Source organism: Octopus sinensis, linkage group LG7 (assembly GCF_006345805.1).
Source record: "Octopus sinensis linkage group LG7, ASM634580v1, whole genome shotgun sequence".
In the NCBI taxonomy this organism is placed as follows: Eukaryota; Metazoa; Mollusca; class Cephalopoda; order Octopoda; family Octopodidae; genus Octopus; species Octopus sinensis.
The window spans coordinates 58,588,306-58,609,523 of record NC_043003.1 but is presented as its reverse complement, the minus strand read 5'-3'; the positions used below and the strand labels follow the sequence as shown (position 1 = coordinate 58,609,523).

The following is a 21,218-nucleotide window of genomic DNA, read 5'->3' as shown; positions in this document are numbered from 1 at the left end:
CTTAAGGACACAGCACCACCTCCTCCAGGAACTGAAACAACAATCTTATGATTTTGAGCCTTGCATGCTAACCACTGGGACCCATACCATCAAGTAATTTCTACTCTTCTCCTCTGGAAGCCATCTACTCGCAATACAGAGGGTGCACACTCTCCTACCCTGATGTAATCTCCAGGGATACAGGCATCCAGCAACAGGACCTCCGTAATGCCATGATGGACCGTGAAGTCTGGCGTAGCATGGTGAATTCCATTGTCTCGACCACGGTTGAACAATGATGATGATGATACCTTTACTTAGTATTTGTTAACCATTGTACATTGTGTGAGAAGATCAAAGTTTATTCCTGTCTCCACAGGGATATATTTACCCTGATGGGATATGACCCATCCCCTCAGGAGTAGAAGAGGCAAGATGATAAAAGACTATCTGATACATATTTAGTTCAGCAACCCTGGGACTGTATCATATTAGCTAGCCTTCTCACTTGAAATGAGTGAAGTAAATGGATTAACAGGTGTGGTGTGTCTCAACATACAAACTTTATTATGACTAATTTATTCAGGTTACATCATCAGAGGTTTAGGAACCAACTAATTGTTGGTGAATGTCTGGTCCTCTTTTCCACGTGGAAAATATTTAAGCTTCACAGCAGCAGCATGCATTGAATCAAAATGTAACCGTAACCCATATATGCCCATAAAAAGTCTCACTGTATTTAGATTAAACGTTATGGTAAGCTTTCACAATCTGGAAGAGAAGGACAATATGCAACTGTTAGCTATGGGTGTCGACTACCTACTGAACATTTCGTATGTTCAGTGAGATGCTTCCTGGCATGTTCACGTCCAACACAAGTAGGAGCAGGTTTTGCGTTGTGAAAATGCATCCAGGGGTATATATGGGTTAATGAAACAACTATCTCTGGTTCACTGGAACCATTGGAACTATTTCAAATTATTTTCAAAGGGAAGAGCTGAATTTGTTTGCTTCTGGACTGAGGATAAATGAGTACCAAATTCCATATTGGAACAAAATAGGGCACCACTTTCAAAAATACCAAATCATTTCTCATCTGGAAGAAAAACAAAAGACTGAAGTCTGGTTTGATTCATTTTGCTTTTATATTCATTTAGAGGAGAACTTGCTGTACAAAAATTAGCAAAGCTAGTAGAATGATTAGATGGTTCAACGGACAGCATTGTTAATTTGATTACCATCAAGGACGAAGCCCTAATTTAGACAGACTTTACTGTGGGAGTCATCGTAACCCTTTTATTGCCATATTTCTGTTGAAATACCCTGTCTTTGTTTCAATTAATTTTGAAAATAATTTAGTAAAGTATTGGGTTGTCTGGAAAGTTTGTGCCGATTTTTAAAGGAAAGAAAAAATCTCAGTAAATACTTGCCATTACATTTTTAATCAACCAAATATGAACCATTTTGTTGCACAATGCATCTCCATCTTTCCTTTAACTTGAAAATACCTTCTTCCCAGAATTGAGGTGGTTTCATGGCAAAGAATTCATCAAGGTATCTTTTTACGTCATCCAAGGAATTGAAATTTTTACCATTAAGACTATTCTGCAGAGACCTGAATTAGTGGAAATCCAAAGGAGCGATATCTGGTGAATATGGAGGGTGGGGTAACACATCCCAGCCGAGCTGCAGCAATTTTTGCCTGGTTCCCAAAGCATAAAGTGCCGAAAATGAACTTTCTTATCTTCCATTTTAAATGGTTACAGAATTAACACAGGTTATAGGAACATAAACCTTCTTCCACAAAAAGATAGCTTAAACTGTGCTCTAAATGGAGGTGTAGTCAAATCCTATTTTATGGATTCAATCATGTTCTAAAATAAGTCGAAAGGTAAACTACTATAAATCGGCACGAACTTTCTGGACAACCCAATATTTTTGTCATTATTAAGCTGTTGTTTGGAATGTTAAGTAGCATGGAATTTTGATGGAAGCTTTTAATTTAAATCATTTTCTTTTGAATGAGAATTTTGTTATCATAGATTCAGGAATGGTCTCAGGCAGGTACCTAAAGGGTTAATGATTTACTCTTTGAAAGAAAGGAACAACCAAAAAGACACTTCATTCATGTATTAATTAAATGGGCTTATCTATTAACTCTGCTAATTTGCCATCTCATGTAGCTTCAATTATTGTAAGAAAAAAAAAAAACTAAAAAAAAAAGACGAAAATGTTATTTCTAAAGATAGTTGTTAATAGTCCCCCAAATTATAATCTTATTAAAGTAGTTTTTCATTCAGAATCATTCTTGAGGCACATCTTTTATCATTTCTTTTTTACCTTGTTTTAGTCATTGAACTGTGGCCATGCTGGGGCACCGCCTCGAAGGGTTTAGTCAAACAAATTAACCCCAGTTTATAAATTTTTGTTTATAGAGTCTGGGACTTATTCTATTTGTCTCTTTTACCAAACAGCTAAGTTACGGGGATGTAAACAAACAAACACTGGTTGTCGAGTGGCGGTGTGGGACCAAACATAGTTGCATGCACCCCCACCCCATATACGACAGGCTTCCATCCAGTATCCATCTGTCAAATTCCCTCTCAAGACATTATTCAGCTTAGGTTTATAGTAGAAGCCTAGTGTGCTGTGCAGTGGGACAGAACCCAAAACCACATAGTTGGTAGCAAGCTTCTTAACCTCACAGCCATGCCTGTGCCTATTGTTCAAAGTTCTGGGATTTCTTTTTCTTTTTAATACAAATACCTCATCCCTTCCAATCTAGTTCAATCCATTTTTTTTCCATGCTCTGATTGGTTACATAAATTTTCCCATAATGTCATATCACCATATTGTTAAGCTCCTTGTCAATCCTGATTTAGCAAACCTTTGATGGAAGGTGCTCCAGTTGCAACCAACCCTAAATATACAGACCTGTATATTTAGAACTACCACGTCAATCGTGTCATTCCTTTTTTTATGTTAGTTGAGTGTGATTTAAGGGAAAATTGGCTGCATTTTCTAGCAGGTTGAGCAGCTACATGCAGGCTCCCTTTTATCACCTGATTTAGTGAATGTGGTCTTGAAAAATATTTCACCCCTACATGTTATTCAGTTTATCCTTAACTCTAGCATTTAGATTATTTTGTCAAATGTAACACTTCTTTATTCATATTGTTTTGAATTAATCATGCATTTTCTTGTAGTTGCATGAATTAGTGGTCAGGGTGTTGGACTTATGATGGTAAGATTGTGGTTTCGATTCCTAGACCGGGTGATGTGTTGTGTTCTTGAGCAAGACACTTCATTTCCCATTACTCCAGTCCACTCAGCTGGTAAAAATGAGTATCTTGTGACAGACTGGTGCCCCATCCAGGGCGGGGTGGGGTGGGGGTGGGGGCAAGTATAGAAATATATGCGCCATGGAAACTGGGAAATTGGTCCCCTTTGAGTTTATATAACTCGGAAAGGACCTCTATCTTGAGTTGCAAGACTTGTTTATTTTTAGAATGACATTGTAGGGTAGGTGAGAAAGGCCAGATCTGGTCAGTTTGAACATAAGACAGATATGGCTAGATTAAATTTTAACGAGTTAAAGCACCGATGTATGTCCATATTGATTTTTACACAGGCACACAGCTTCAAATTTTGGGTTGGGTATAGTTGATAATATGGACCCTAGTATTTTACTGGTACCTATTTTAATTCCACCACCACTACTAAAGATTAAAGGGAAAGCCAACCTGATTCAAAATAAAAATGTTAAGGATTATATAACTAAATACCACAAGTCATTTCATTCAGGGTCCCGATGACTCGGCCAAACCATTCTATCCTTTGTAACCATGTTAATGAGATGTCCAATTATAAATTTTGTAATGAAATTCAAATATGCTACACTTTTATGCTTGGAAATGAAATGCCATTAAAGACCAACTCACCATCATCATCATCATCATTGTTTTAGTGTTTATTTTCCCATTCAATCATTAGTCATTAGTCATTTGTAGTGTGTGTCACAATTACTCTTGGTCTTTTATCATTTCTGCTGTTTTACCTAGTATTCTGAGATCTAACTACTACTTCTTCCCATACCATTGAGCTTTTAGAAACAACAGCCAAATCTCCCTCAATTCACATCCTTCATTTCTTTTCAGAAAAAAATACTACATCAGATAATGGAGTTACAGTTATACTGTAACTAAAAACAAAAATGAAGGAATGGTCGAGATTGAAACCGTGCATCATCAATTTGCTCAATGAGGGTTGATCAGAGATACAAATTTATTTTTACAATAGATGAGGTATTCTGATAGTTTTATGTAGTTTAACACAAAGATGCCAAATTATATATATGTATATATAGTTCATTGATTAAACCTCGATAAGTTAAATATTTCAATCACCTGAAGAATGACTGTAACTCGAATTTTACGAATTGGACAGCCATGAAACGATTGTAGTGTTATACTAATTATCTTCTTTTAATAATTTTGATATATATTTAAAATAATATAAATTAATTAATCTTATGTATTGGCTTAAGTTTTTCATTGTATGATTTGCCTAATAGTGGTTTTATCTCTAATTTAATATAATATATGTATATATATATATATGTATGTATGGAGAAAAGAAGTGTATTCCCGCACAGGAAAGAATATAGGCAAGGTTCGTCTTGGAGGTTGAAAATGCACCTGATTATTAAAACGTGGTTGTTTTAAAATTGTGTATCAGGTTATTAAAATACCAAACCAGTTTTGACAAGTTTTTGTTTATCAATTCTTTTATTCTTTTATTTGTTTCAGTCATTTTGACTGTGGCCATGCTTGAGCACTGCCTTTAGTCAAGCAAATTGACCCCAGGACTTATTCTTTGTAAGCTTAGTACTTATTCTATTGGTATCTATTGCTGAACTGCTAAGTTACAGGGACGTAAACACACCAGCATCGGTTGTCAAGCGATGTTGGGGAAAATAAATACGCACACACAAAATATGAGGGTTTAGTTCACAGGTGATCTAAATGATTAGGTACGCTAGGTAAGTGCTGTAACGGATTACAAGGGCTCCAAGGTTATAGCCGAGACAGTAGTTATGAAGCCATTGCCGATTTCATCCTCTATATATACAATGGGCTTCTTTCAGTTTCCGTCTACCAGATCCACTCACAAGGCTTTGGTCGGCCCAAGGCTATAGTAGAAGACACTTACCCAAGGTGCCACATAGTGGGACTGAACCCAGAATCATGTGGTTGGTAAGCAATCTACATACCACACAGCCACTCCTGTGCCTATCAGTGGTAAATAAAAAAAAAATTAAAAAATGGTTTTGGCAGAGGTTAAAGTTATGAAGAAAAATTCAGAAAAGCATGCTTAAAAGCTCAAATACTCATACAAATTCCAATATTCAATGAGTTTCACAGAGATAGATAGTAATAAAAGATCAAATGTTTGATGATTTTCATAACAGTATTGCATGTTTGAATGTTCAGTAATATTGAGTTATATTAACAATTAGATATAATAAAGTTTTTAAAAGAGTAAGAAAAACAAGAAGAGAAAGAAAAGCAAAGCAGCTAGTTATAGAACCTCTGTAAGAGATGAAAGCGGTAACTGTACTGGCAAGTAATGTTTGTCACCACTTCAACATGGCTGTTCTGCTCCCCTCTTTGCAATATATCGGATGCAGGTTGTATTGTTAACTGGTTAGTAGTGGCTGTGTGGTAAGTAGCTTGCTTACCAACCACATGGTTCTGGGTTCGTTCCCACTGCGTGGCACTTATGGCAAGTATCTTCTACTATAGCCTCGGGCTGACCAAAGCCTTGTGAGTGGATTTGGTAGATGGAAGCTGAAAGAAGCCCGTCGTATATATGCATATATATATGTATGTGTATGTATATGTTTGTCCCCCCAACATCAATTAATAACCGATGGTGGTGTGTTTACATCCCCGTTACTTAGCAGTTCGGCAAAAGAGACTGATAGAATAAGTACTAGGCTTCCAAAGAATAAGTCCTGGGGTTGATTTGCTCAACTAAAGGCGGTCCTCCAGCACGGCCACAGTCAAATGACTGAAACAAGTAAAAGAGAGTCATGCATGATTGAATGTTCAGTAATGCAGTTATGTCTGTTCATGTGGAACAGCCATATTGAAGTGAAGACAAACAGAAAAAAGGGGTTTTATAATTTCTGTTGTAGTGCATGAAAGAGGATTCGTTGTCACTGGTTTTGTTGGTGAGAGTTACGATTGCTTTGTATATATAGGTTTTTACGGTAAAGGCTCAACTTCTGATTGGTTCTAAATTTAATGATGTCACTTGTTTTTGCTGACATACAAATATGACAAATTTAACTGTTTCTCTGTAGATTAAGAAAGTGAGGAACACCCTCAGTTGATTTTCGACCCTCTTTGGTGTCTCATCAGAGAAGTCTCCATCATTTGATTAATCACAGGAAAACAAGTAGACAATTTGTATTGCCACGTGTGTGTGTCTGTTTCACTGCTGCTTGATAACTGGTGTTGGTTTGTTTATGTCCTTGTAAGCAGTTTAACGAATGAGACAGATAGAATAAGCACCAGGCTTTAAAAAATAAGCACTGGAGATTTATTTCTCATCATCATCATTTAACGTCTGTTGTCCATGCTGGCATGAGTTGGACAGTTTGACCAGAGCTGGCAAGCTGAGGAGCTGCACCTGACTCCAGTCTGATTTGGCATAGTTTCTACAACTGGATGCTCTTCCTAAAACCCTTCAAGGTAGTGCTCCAGCATGGCTGCAGTCCAGTGACTGGAACAAGTAAAAGAAAGGGCAACTTGAGAATAAATAAATACCAAATTAGTCTTTCAGAACATCATCTCTTCTAGAGCAAGGAGAAGAAAGAAGAAAAATAAATGGAGGTATTTAGTGTAACATTGATGCAAAGTTTTTGAATTAATCTAAGAAATAACATCTTATCAATCTTAGGTTTACATCCATAACATACTGTGTATTAAAAGACTGGCCTCTTGTTTGGACAGGTATCATATGTATTCTGGTGTCTTAGTGTAAGTGCCTTGTGCCATTGCATGTCACGTGAGATGACTAGCAAGGAATCTGTCCATAAAACATGTTGAATGATGATGATGATGATGTATACATTTATGGTTAAATAAGCCATCACTTAAAACTTGAAGTCCCAGTCAACATCAAATTTATGAGAAATTTGACTAGGCGCAGGAGTGGCTATGTGTTAAGCAGCTTGCTTACTAACCACATGGTTCTGGGTTCAGTCCCACTGCATGGCACCTTGGGTGTCTTCTATTATAGCCTCGGGCTGACCAATGCCTTGTGAGTGGATTTGGTAGATGGAAACTGAAAGAAGCCCTTCATATATATGTATATATATGTGTATATGTTTGTGTGTCTGTGTTCGTCCCTCCAACATTGCTTGACAACCAATGCTGGTGTGCTTACGTCCCCATAACTTAGCGGTTTGGCAAAAGAGACTGATAGAATAAGTAGTAGGGTTACAAAGAATAAGTCCTGGGGGCGATTTGCTTGACTAAAAAAGGCAGTGCTCCAGCATGGTCGCAGTCAAATGACTGAAACAAGTAAAAGAGTATACTCTCAGTATTGACTTACCCCCACAAGTAAACGTTCTGTTGTTACTACAAGGGCGTGTGCTGAAAAGTTCTTGGCTTTGGGATAAAGAAAATGCAGGAGGATCAGTTAAATATGATTTTATTCAACGTGAGCAAAAGACCCCCCACCCCACGTTCAATGGACGGTGCTGAGTTGTCAAACATTTAAACCAAATTTTCTCAAAACAACTTGTCCAATCATCCCATAGGCCTCCCCTTTGAGAAACACTGATTTAACGTATATTTGAGATACCAGAAAAACAAAAACGATTTTACAAATGCACGTTCCCACAGCTTTATTGATCGCATTCTCACCTGGAATCGATTTTTGTAATTTTTTTCAAGACTTATACACGCCCTGATACCGTCAGTATCTACATATCAAATTTGAGTGCAATCGGATGGAGAATGCTTGAGATCCTAGAAGACACAGACAAACAGACAGACAGACAGAACGGATTTTATATAATTGATGTTCCCCTCTCAGATTCTCACATATACTGCAGTTTTTTTAAGCCCTGTAAAAGAACTTGGAAGCTTGGGTCTCCAGTTAGGACTTTTGCAATAACTTTAAAGAGAAGAAACTTTTCAGCACCCATTTGTAGCTTTGAAATTTTGTAGGTTAGGACTAGCAGCTGTGGGTTTCATTTGTTTAAAAAAAAACATTACAAACTGCTGACATCAGCTATTAAAACAGATGTTTATAATTAAATGTCTTTCAATCTATCACAGCACTGTATTCGTTTACAAAGAGTTAGTGGTAAATATGATTGAGACATATGTTTGAATATTGTTTATATTTCGTGGTTGAAGGAATGAAAGAGTGACTTGAAGGTATTATATCAACCATATGTTGGTTACTGAGGTGAACAGAGCAAGATCTGGGTGAATCAGTACAAAATTGACATTTTATGACAGGTATGGAAAATCTTGTTTTTGATAACTTCCTAACTGCATTGAACACAACATAGGCAAGTTAACTGGATCAAATCATTTTAGCATTATTCAGAAGTGAACAAGCATTATCTTGTTATGGTGAACAAGAAGGATTTAAAAAAAAATCCATATCCAGAGTTTTTGTTCACTTTCAGCATAAAGAAATTCTTTAAACTTTGTATAAAAGAAAATGTAAATTTAAATGTGATAATAATAAGGAAAAGAAATGAAAGTGAAAATGAAAATGCTAAGAAAATAAATGATTAAATAGGTGCAGTGACACTCAAACCTGAATGGATCATCATCATCATCGTCGTCATCGTCATCGTCATCATCATCATCACCACCACCACCACCATCATCGTTTTAATATTCTCCTTTCTATGCTGTAAGGGGTCAGACAGGCTTACTTGACACAGATTTTCTATGGTCTGATACCCTTCCTATTGTCAACCCTCATCTGTTTGCGCAAAATACTGGAAATGAATGACTCTGCTTGTATGACAGTGACACTCATTCACAACCATTATGCAATGACAAGACACACGCACACACATACACTCACACACATACACACAAACACATACACACAAGCACATGTACATACATGCACACACACACATATATGACAGGCTTCTTTCAGTTTCCATCTACTAAATTCACTCACATTGCTTTGGTTGATCTGAGGCAACAGTAGGAGAGACCTAAGTGGGAATGAACCGGTAACCATGTGGACAGGAAATAAGCTTCTTAACCGCCTGAGCCTACACAAAGAAAGATTTTACAAAAACTGAATAAATCTAACATTTTAAGACAATCCATAAGAAGACCAATACCACTGACTACATATTGTGATGTAGAAGAGTTATTAGAATAGCAAAAAAAGTTCATCAAGATAAGGAATTTCAGAAGAAAGTGAGACAGAAAATGATTATCGTGATGTGCTCGTGGTTAAGAAACTTGCTTTGCAACCATTTGGTTTCAAGTTCAGTTCCAGAGCACAGCACCCTGTGGGCAAGTGTCTTCTATTGTAAGCCCTGGGTCAACCAAAGCATTGTGAGTGAATTTGGTAGATGAGACTGTGTGGAAGATTTTTGTATATATTCATCATCATCATTGTTTAACGTTCGCTGTGTGTGTATGTGTACACGCGCGCACGCACGCACGCACACATACACTGTTGTATTTCGGGATGGTCATTTTTTTTTTGCCAAATAAACACACGCACTATATATTCGTCCTTCACTCTTTTATTACTGTTCTTATTCTAATCCATATCCATTGTCTGGGCATGAGTTAGAAAAAGAACAGCAGTAATAAACAAGTGAAGAATGAAAATATAGTGTGTGTGTGTTTATTTGGCAAAAAAAAAAAAAAAAAATGACTGTCCCGAAATACTGTAATATTGGAACCTGGTGCAGTTATCCTGCTAGCCAACTCTGGTCAAACCGTCCAACATGGAAAATGGACGGTAAAGAATGATGACGACGACGATGATGATGATGGTGATGAATGTAGTACGAGTTAAAACCTACATTAAAGAAATATATTTGAAGTTGGTAGGACATTATGTCAACACACACACACATCTCATTCATTAACAAATACACATTTTTTTTGAAAGCGGACTTTATTAAAAGGATATCGCAAAAGAAAATGTAAATATTTTAGACAGTTACCTTCCTTAAAATCAGAAACGACTAAAGGGAAATAACTCCTGTTTGTTAGCAATATGGAATGTCTAACAGAAAGGGGGAAAAAAACACATCTTATTTTGAGAAGAGATGAACTTTATTTCTATTTTTCGTTTTCTCTGGATTGATTACATAAAATACCAGTCATGTCGTCAGGTAGATTTATATTCATATAAGACCTCTTTAATGTGAATAGAATTAAAATGTTTCAATACCAAAATGTACTGTATTTCTGATCGAATATTACACTCACCACCACCACCATTTAACGTCCGTTTTCCATGCTGGCATGGGTCGGACGGTTTGACAAGAGCTGACCAGCCTGGGAGCTGGCCAGACTCCAATTGTCTGTTGTGGCATGATTTCTACAGCTGGATGCCCTTCCAAACGCCAACCACTTTACAGAGTGTGCTAGGTGCCTTTTACGTACCAACGGTACGAAGGCATTTTACGAGGCACCGGTACCTGTAAAGGATAAGCCTGTATGTATGAATGACAGTGATTTTACTTAGCTTGGCATGTCTTCTCAAGTACAGGAAATAGCCACAACGTACAAAGAAAAAAATATCTCAAAGGGCCCTCCTAAGGCCTCGGCTCATAAAATCCGGTTTCCTGGATTCTGTGGTGTGTGTATTTTTCTCATTCGACCGTGGCAGAATTACTCGTTTTTGTCAGCTGAGTGAACTAGAAATGAAATTTTTTGCTCATGAAAACAACGATTCACCCAGTCCAGGAATTGAAACCACAATCTTCCGGCCATGAGCCCAATACTGTAACCGCTAACCCGCGAGTCAATGAGATTGTCGTCTACGTAATCGCTCAATATGCTAGAAATAACAGCCAAATTTTCAACAGATCTCTCCCTACAGGTTTAGACTAAAGTACTTGTTGGATAATGTAGTCATAGATATATTGTATCTGACCCCCCCCAAAAAAAAAAAACCCAACCAAATACAGGATGGTCAAGGGTACTAAATTAGTGACTTTAGATTACAGGTCTGCTTGATCAGGGACGACTTGTAATTAAACAAAACAACAATCTTTAGGGACTGACAAAATCGTTGCACTCAGTGGCGTAGCAAGAGTGTTTGCCACTCGGAGCAGTCCTCGGGTTTGACGTCTCCGCTCCTATACTGGCTTATACAGCAGACCTAAAAGGTGCCGCCCAGGTAGGATTGCCCCAGGTTCCCGCCTAACTATGCTACAGAATGCACTCACAAGCATCTACAACATAAACGCTTAGAGCCCAATAAATCACTGTACTTTCTAATCTTCATGAAATACGTTAAAGGCCCTAAGGAATTCATTGACCAATACTACACTTTACTCTTTTAGTTGTTTCAGTCATTTGACTGCGTCCATGCTGGAGCACCGCCTTCAGTCGAGGAAATCGACCTCAGGACTTATTCTTTGGAAGCCTAGTACTTATTCTTTCGGTCTCTTTGCCGAACTGTTAAGTAACGGGGACGTAAACACACCAGCATCGGTTGTCAAGCGATGTTGGGCGCACACACACACACACGCACACACACATATATATACATATATAAGATGGGCTTCATTCAGTTTCCGTCTACCAAATCCACTCATAAGGCTTTGGTCGGCCCAAGGCTATTGTAGAAAGACACTTACCCAAGGTGCCACGCAGTGGAACTGAACCCGGAACCATGTGATTGGTAAGCAAGCTACTTACCACACAGCCACTCCTACGCCTATAATGAAAATTATATATGAAACTAGCAGTATCGCCCGGCGTTGCTCGGGTTTGTAAGGGAAATTACTATATAAGCATTTTTAGAGATGTAAAGTATAATAGCCATCTCAATATAGCTAACCACAAAGGGGGGGGGCGGGTGTTACTGTAGCTTTTTACGTTCTGAGATTTAATAAAAATTTTTAGAGAGTTACTTCCCTTATATATGCCAAAAATGCATTAAAAATGGGAAAAATTGATGGTAATTTTTTTTTTAAATCGTAGACTCATCGTAGACGCGCGCTAATACCCAGAAGGACTCAATATGAATCACGACTATAAGATACCCGGTTTTGGTTAAACTGCACCGCAAAATGTGGGAGTAGTTAGGAATCTAAATCGTAGGAGACAAACAGCACACAACCTCTCTTTTATATATAAAGACTATTCGTATCGATCTTGTCAAATCAAAAGAATCTGAAATCCAGACACGATCGACATAATTTTGATGCTCAACAAAAAGCATATGTGAATGACACAGTCTCATCAGTATGACAGTCTCGTCAGCCTTTTGTACCACATCCTCAATATGTTAGAAAACTCATCCTTGTCAAATCACAGAAGCAACACATTTTTATTCTTCAAATCACAACTAGTTTTCGAAATAGTTTGCTACTCGTTATCTGCGATAATTCCTTATTAGTATTATAGTGGCATGTATGTTTTTTTTGTTGCTCTGTGGGAATAAGTCCTCCTCCTCTCTCCCCTCCTTCCCCTCATCCTCCCTCTTCCCTCTCCTCCTTCCCCTCCTTCCCCCCTCCTCCTATACCCCTATTCCTCCTCCTCCCCTTCTTCTTCCCCTCCTCCCCTCGTTCTCCACATCCTCCCCATCCTCCACCGCCTCCTCCTCTTCCTCACCACACCACCCACCTCCCCTCCTCCCACACTCTCCACCACCTCCCCTTCTCCTCCTCCTCCTCCTGCCCCTCCTCCCTTCTCCTCCTCTCGCATTCTCCTTTGTATTTGTGTCTGATCCACCACCACTACTTGACAATCGGTGATGGCTTGTTTACGTTCTCGTAGTTCAGTGGTCGGGCAAGTGAGAACCAATAGGTTATGGAATCTGTCCTTCTCTCTCTGACTCCAATAATATATATTTACATTTTTTTATATGTAAAAAATAAGAGTTAACCAAAGAGATTTTTTTTCTGTTTAGGAAATATACTCTTTTACTATTTTACTTGTTTCAGTCATTTGACAGCGTCCATGCTGGAGCACCGCCTTTAGTCGAACAAATCGAACCCAGGACTTATTCTTTGTAAGACTTATACTTATTCGATCAGTCTCTTTTGCCGCTAAGTTACGGGGACGTAAACACACCAGCATCAGTTGTCAAGCGATGGTGGGGCGACAAACATACATATACACACACGACGGGCCTCTTTCAGTTTCCGTCAGCCAAATCCACTCAAAAGGGTTTGGTCGCTTTGAGGTTATAGAAGTAGACACTTGCCCAAGGTGTCACACAGTGGAACTGAACCCGGAACCATGTGGTTGGTAAACAAGCTACTTACCACACAGCCACTCCTGCGCCTAATAAATTTATGACAAAATGAAGGAAAATAAAGATCTTGGAAATTCATAGATGCACAGTGAACCTGGATTTAAAGCGTAAATGACACAAAATATGGTTAAATCACTGATTGTATAAAAAATATTTGTTTTCACATTTTGGCACAAGGCCAACAATCTTGTGTGAGGGATTAAGTCGATTACATCGACCCCAGTGTTTTTATTGACCCTGAAAGGATGAAAGGCAATATCGACCTCGGCAGAATTCGAACTCAGAACATGAAGACGGACGAAATGCCTCTAAGCATTTTGCTCACATGCTAACGATTTTCTCAACTTGTCGCCTTAGAGGTTAAAAAAAATATTAAGCATGCGGCCAAAAAATAAGATTTTTGAGAGGTGTTTTAAAGTTAATTTTTCTTATGACTACTGATGTATTTTATGACATAATAAATAATTAACAATATTGCTTAATATCCATTGTTAGATTGATATAAAGCAACAATGATTTCGAAAAGACCAGAGTCTAATCAAACTGATAAATGAAGGAGCATATTTACAATTTTTTTATCTAATCTAAGGGAGGCAACTTCTCATAGCGGTTCAAATTTATTTTTACGTAAACATTCTCTACTTTCCTCAATGCTCCGAATATTATATCAAGAAACCTATTTAAAAAAATCAATATAAGTTTATTTAATTACTTTCCTTGTTTTATTAAGTAACTAATTAGTTACGAAATACGACTTACTTTATTAAAGAAGCTTGAGAAACAAAATGAGAGCATGTAGCAAAGGAATTATCTCCCTTACATTCATTACTTTTAAATTAGAGCAGGGTGTCACTAAAGTTTTTCACTGCGGGCCAGATAATTGAGAGATTGACGGGTGCGGGCCGCATAAGCATTTTGGTCAATATAATACAGCGAATACACACACAAAAAATAAATAAATAAAATATTTATTTACCAAAAAGTTATCAAAGAAGGCAACGTAAGCAATAAGATAGTTATAATAATAATAATAATGAAATTATTGCATACAGTGCTCAGGTGCACCACAACTTGTCAAAAGTGCGTATAAAGCATATGCAGTAATGTACAAATGCCTGGAAAGCGAACAATGTATGAGTCAGATACATGCTCGCGTGTGTATGGAGGGGAGAAAATCAGGTGTAGTGTTGGCGAATCTCAGAAAGCATGGAAGTTTTGAAGGATGCAAGGCTCCGACAACTAACAACTGATGCCGGCAGTTTGTTCCATACTTCAGCAACTCTCAGCGTGGGAACTGTGCTGTTTTCTGACTTTGTAAATACATCCACGGGTATTAGACAGGTGGAGTTTGAAAAGGTGCTCAGAGTTATTGTTATATCACATCCAGTGCACACATATCCGAATCTCACAAACTAAACAGCAAAAAATGTTAGTGAGATTTGTGAAACTGTTGTTTAGCTTTTAAAATATCATCAATATTTGCTTTGATATTGCTGCATCCAGTCAAGAGAATTGCTTTTGAATGTTCATCAGTCAACCTCGTTCGATGTGCTTACTTCATTTTTGAAAATGTTTGCTCACGGACATAAATTGTTCAAAACACTGATACCATACCAGAGGCAAATGAACTCCAAAAGGTACCGTGCGGCGACGGCAGCAATCGGATGAACTGACCTCGTGGGCCGGATCCGACCCGGGGACCGTAGTTTGATGACCCTTGAACTAGAGAAATAAATAAATACACGGATTTGACCGGCTGCTATCACTTTATGTCGATCGTTGTTCAGACCTCGGGTGTTCTCGGGCCCCACACTGCTGTTTTCATCCGCAAAATCGGGATAACGGCGGTCAATCTGAGAAATAAGCGCCCCCACCCCGCCTTTCCGAGGTGGAGTGGTTGCTGCAGCGAGTCTCGCTAGCCATTCTCCGCGGTAACGCCACCACAGTCATACCTGCAGTACGCAGTTGAACACACTATTTATTCTGGGGTGTGCGGCCCGTTGATAACCACTCCCATCTTCTGCTGCTTAATCCCTCCTTTTTATTTGTTATTTTTCTGTTTCTTTGCTTTCTTGTAATTAAATTGTGATAAAGTTTATTGGAATTCTATAAAAAAACAAAAATACCCCAAAAAAACCAACGAAATTGTTTTCGTAAATCTCTACGCCGTTACAGTACTCGGTTTACGATCGTAAAGTCGTGAGTTCAATTCCTGGCGACGCGTTGTATCCTTGAGCAAGACACTTTATTTCACGTTGCTCCAGTCCACTCTGCTGGCAAAAATGAGTTGTACCTGTAATTCAAAGGACCAGCCTTGTCACGCTGAATCTCCCTGAGAACTACGTTAAGGGTATACGTGTCTGTGGTGTACTCAGCCACTTGCAAATTAATTTCACAAGTAGGTTGTTTCGTTGATCGGATCAAGTGGAACTCTCGTCGTCGTAACCGACGGAGGCCCAGTTAAATCTCTGCCGCTTTTACCTTTTTCCCGTTTCAGTCGTTAAACTGCGGCCATGCTGGGGCACCGGCTTGAAGAATTTTTAGTCGAATGAATTAACGAAAGTGCTTATTTTTTAAAGCCTGGTACTTACTCTATCGGTCACTTTGCCGAACCGCTAATTTGCAAGGACGTAAATACACCAACATCGGTTGTCAAGCGATGATGGCGGAGGGGGGCAGGACAAACACAGGCACACAAATGCGTACATATATATATATACATACGTACATATATGCATACATACATACATACAGATATACATACATACATACACACACACACACACACACACATATATATATATATATATATACACACACATACATACACATACATACACATACACACACGATGGGCTTCTTTCAGACGAAATACCTATTTCTTTACTACCCACAAGGGGCTAAATACAGAGGAGACAAACACGGACAGACAGACAGATTAAGTCGATTATATCGACCCCAGTGCGTAACTGGTACTTAATTTATCGACCCCGAAATGATGAAAGGCAAAGTCGACCTCGGCAGAATTTGAACTCAGAACGTAGCGGCAGACGAAATACCGCTAAGGTTTTCGTTAATTGCCTCTCCTGCTTTTGGACGATTGAGACAGGTTATATCTCCTTTTTTGATAATCTAGCAGTAAAAGGCGGCGAGCTGGTAGAAACGTTAGCACACCGGGCGAAATGCTTAGCGGTATTTCGTCTGCCGTTACGTTCTGAGTTCAAATTCCACCGAGGTCGACTTTGACTTTCATCCTTTCGGGGTCGATTAAATAAGTACCAGTTACGCACTGGGGTCGATGCAATCGACTTAATCCGTGTGTCTGTCCTTGTTTGTCCGCTCTGAAATAGGTATTTCGTCTGCCGCTACGTTCTGAGTTCAAATTCCGCTGAGGTCGACTTTGCTTTTCATCTTACGTATTGGGGTCGATCTAATCGACTGGCTCCCTCCCTTGTGCCTGGAGTAGAAAAGAATATTTTAAAGCAATATTAAGGCAGCGAGTTGGCAGCGTAGGAGTGGCTGTGTGGTAAGTAGTTTGCTTACGAACCACATGGTTCCGGATTCAGTCCCACTGCGTGGCACCTTTGGCAAGTGTCTTCTAGTATAGCCTCGAGCCGACCAAAGCCTTGTGAGTGGATTTGGTAGACGGAAACTGAAAGAAACCCGTCGTATATATGTATATTTATATGTATGTGTGTCTGTGTTTGTCACCCCAGCATCGCTTGACAACCGATGCTGGTGCGTTTACGTTCCCGTAACTTACCGATAGAATAAGTACTAGGCTTAGAAAGAATAAGTCCTGAGGTTGAATTGCTCGACTAAAGGCGGAGCTCCAGCATGGCCACAGTCAAATGACTGAAACAAGTAAACGAGTAAAAGAGAGAGAATGCATGGCGAAATGCTTAGCAGCATGTCGTCTGTCTTTACGTTCAAATTCCATTTGGTAGACTTTGCCTTTCTTCCTTTCGAGATTAATAAAACAAGTACCAGTTGATTACAGGGGGTCGATGTAATGGGTTGCCTCCTGCCACGAAATTATTGGCTTCGTACCAAAACTTGAAACCAATATTTTCAAGGAATACTTAAACAGCGAGCTGGCAGAATCGTTAGCTGAAATGCTTAGTGACATTTCGTACGTCTTTACTTTATGAGTTCAAATTATACTCTTTTACTTGTTTCAGTCATTTGACTTCGGCTGGAGCACCGCCTTTAGTCGAGCAAATTGACCATGTTGGGCGGGGGTGACAAACGCAGATACACACACACACATATATATATATACATATATACGACGGGCTGCTTTCAGTTTCGTCTACCAAATCCACTCACAAGGCTTTGGTCGGACCGAGGCTACAGTAGAAGACACTTGCCCAAGGTGCCACGCAGTGGGACTGAAGCCGGAACCATGTGGTTGGTAAGCAAGCTACTTATCACACAGCCACTCCTGCGCCACTGAGGCTGATTTTTTTTTTTGCCTTTCATCAATTGCTGGCCCTGTGCCAAAATTTGAAACCGATATTTTGGCATAGGGCCAACTTTTTTGCAGGTTGAATGATAACGTAGTGGCTCCTTCGAAGGTTTTAGTAAATACTAGAGATTAAATCAGGTTGATTTAATCGCTTTGCAATATATTTTTCATTATTTACTTGTTTTTGTTATTAGACCGCGGCCATGCTGGTGCACCGCCTTGAAGAATTTGGGTTGAACAAATGAACCCCTGTACTTATTCTTAAAAAAAGAATTTAAAGCCTGGTAATTATCCTATCTGTTTCTTTTCCCGAACTGTTAATTACGGGGACGTAAATACGCCAAAACCAGTTGTCAAGCAGTGCTTGCGGACAAACAAACGACCTCGCCCCCGCCACACCACACACACACACACACACATATATATATATTCTTGACGAGCTTCTTTCAGTTTTCATCTGCCAAAACAACTCACAAGGCCTTGATCGGTACAATTATAGTAGAAGACACTTGTCGAAGGTGCCACGCAGTGGGACTGAACCCGGAACCATGTGGTTGAGAAGCAAACTTCTTACCACACTGCCACACCTGCACCTACACACACACACCACACACACACACACACACATATATTCTTTTACATTTTGAGTTCATATTCCATTATTGCTTAAATCTAAATACTACCTTTTTGCTGTTGTGGGGGTGGAGGGCGTCTTGTGATATTGTTGTACATATTTGGTCCCAGGGCGAATCTTATTCGAAGGCCCAAGCATCGATGTAGAAATTTACAGAAAAACAAAAAAAAACGAAGACAGGTGTATAAACAACAAACAGGTGTATTAGTTTAACGCTGGGGAAGGTGAGAAAGTCTTTTACTTTTCAAGCCTACGCTCTTCAGCGTCGTTGATACTTTTTCTCTTATGATTCCAGGTCAAAACTTAATCGAGTATGTTTTATATATTATATTTTACTTATTTCGGTCATTGGACTGCGCCCATGCTGGTGGCACTGCCTTGAAGGGTTTTAGTCGAACGAATCAACCCCTAATTCTTATTTTTTTAAAACCATTTTTCATTCAATCGGTCTCATTTTATTTTTATTTCCATAGCCTTGAGAAAACATTTCGTATAGACGTATAGTGCTAAAGAGCACAGTAAAAAAATGCAGAGATCCAGATTTAGCAGTTCCATCGCTACTACTGGATGCTTTTCGTTTACTACTGATCTACAGGTACGTAAACAAACCAGTACCGGTTGTCAAGCAGTGTGTGTTTATGTGTATGTGTGTGTGTGGCAAGTATAAACACAAAGATACATATACAACAGGCTTCCACACAGTTTCTGTCTACCAATTTCACTCATAAGGCATTAATCAACTCGGAGCTATAGTAGAAGACACTTGTCCAAGTTGACGTGCAGTGGGACTGAACCTGAAACCACATGGTTGCAAAGCAAGCTTCTTAATTACAGAGACATCTATGCGCTCATTATTAAATTTAAAGAAAGCGGCGAGCTGGCAGAATCGTTAGCACGGCGACCAAAATTCTTAGTAGCATTTCGTCTGCCGCTAGGTTCTGAGTTCAAATTTCGCCGAGGTCTACTTTGCCTTTTATCTTTTCGGAGTCGATAAATTAAGTACCAGTTGCGTACTGGGGTCGATCTAATCGACTGGCACCCTCCCCCCAAATTTCAATCCTTGTGCCTATAATAGAAAGGATTATTAGATTTAAAGAAGGCGGCAAACTGGCAGAATCGTTAGCACGCCGGACAAAATGCTTAGCGGCATTTCGTGCGACTTTACATTCTGAGTTCAAATTCCGCCGAGGTCGACTTTGCCTTTCATCCTTTCGGGGTCGATGGAATTAGTACTAGTTATGCGCTGGGGTCGATGTCATCGACTTACCCACTTTCCTCAAATTTCAGGCCTTGTGCCTTGAGTAGAAAGGATTATTAAATTTAAAGAAAAAGAACAAAAACAAAAAAAAAAAAAACGACACAAACATATGGATATATATTCTAAATATTTATTTGTTTTAGTCGGCTGTTTTATCGTAGGTGGCACCACTAACACCACCGCCACCACCACCTCCACCAACAGGACCACCACCACCTCCACCGCCGGGCATCCCGGTACCGTTCATGTTAGATGTTTCTGATTCGTCGTCAGTTTCTTTGATTCCTTTCAATTGTAGATACTTCTGAACGACTGTCTTCCAGTCTATCACATCCTCAATGCGGTCAACTGAAATGGCAATTCAAAAATACATAAAAATACTTATTGAATCAAAACCAGGGAAATATAAGTAGATATTAAATGCACCAGAAATTCTTTTTATAATAGTAAAACATTTTTTAAGAAAACCTCTCTTCCAAGCTATATATATATATATATATATATATATATATATATATATATTAATAGTTATCGCCAAGCTAACATGGCAGTCCAGAAAAATAGGACGAATGCTGCCGTTGATTAGCTCTAAGAGGCCATCGCCTCTAGCTAGCTATGTGACACACAAACCTGTGTCCATTATAACCTTCGAACAGGGGAGGTCAGCCGCTTCCCCTTGCCGGCCTGGCATCTACAGACTAGTTTCAGGGTATTTGCCCCTTATCAATGCAGAGCAGCCGAACCAGGCAGATATATATATAATTGGTAAAAAAAAAAAAATTTTATCTAAAAAAAAACGAGAAAAAGATAAAAGAAAAACAACAACACGAGGACGTGGTACATACAAAGTATTAATAAGACGCTCAGGGAAGGAAAGGAAGAGTGTTTTATGATTCGAACAAAGCTCTTCTTCAGAAAGAGAAGACAGAGGAAAGTCCAAAAGAAAAGGAAGACGGTGGAAAAATAACGCCAACAATCCACATGTTGGAGAAAAGATTATTTGCCAACATAACATGGCACTCCTGGTTTAGGACGAATGTTGCTGTAGTTTAGCTCCAGGATACATCGTCTCCAGCTGGCTATAAGACACGATCTGTCTCCTTATATTTTCGAGCAAGGGAATCTAGCACCCCACTCAACTCAAAACAAGATTTCCTTGTTCGAAAATATAAGGACACAGTTCGTGTTGTATAGCCAGCTGGAGACGATGTCTCTTGGGGATAAATTACAGCAACATTCGTCTTAAACTAGGACTGCCATGTTATGTTGGCAAATAATCTTTACTCCAAAGTACTGTTGCTGAATATCTCTCGTTGTGAGATTTACAAATAGTAATTTTCTAATCCACATGTTACATTTTGGAATGACAA

The 21,218-nt window shown here is 39.0% G+C and overlaps 1 protein-coding gene across 1 annotated transcript in view; it reads right to left on the bottom strand.

The window, feature by feature from the left end:
• Positions 1-19,987: 19,987 nt before the first annotated feature.
• Positions 19,988-21,218, bottom strand: part of LOC115214420 (serine/threonine-protein phosphatase 6 regulatory ankyrin repeat subunit A-like) — a 200,743-nt gene continuing 199,512 nt past the window's right edge. The window contains exon 32 of the mRNA XM_036504406.1: positions 19,988-20,196. Within this exon, the coding sequence (XP_036360299.1) occupies positions 19,988-20,196 (209 nt within the window). The remainder of the gene's footprint in view (positions 20,197-21,218) is intronic.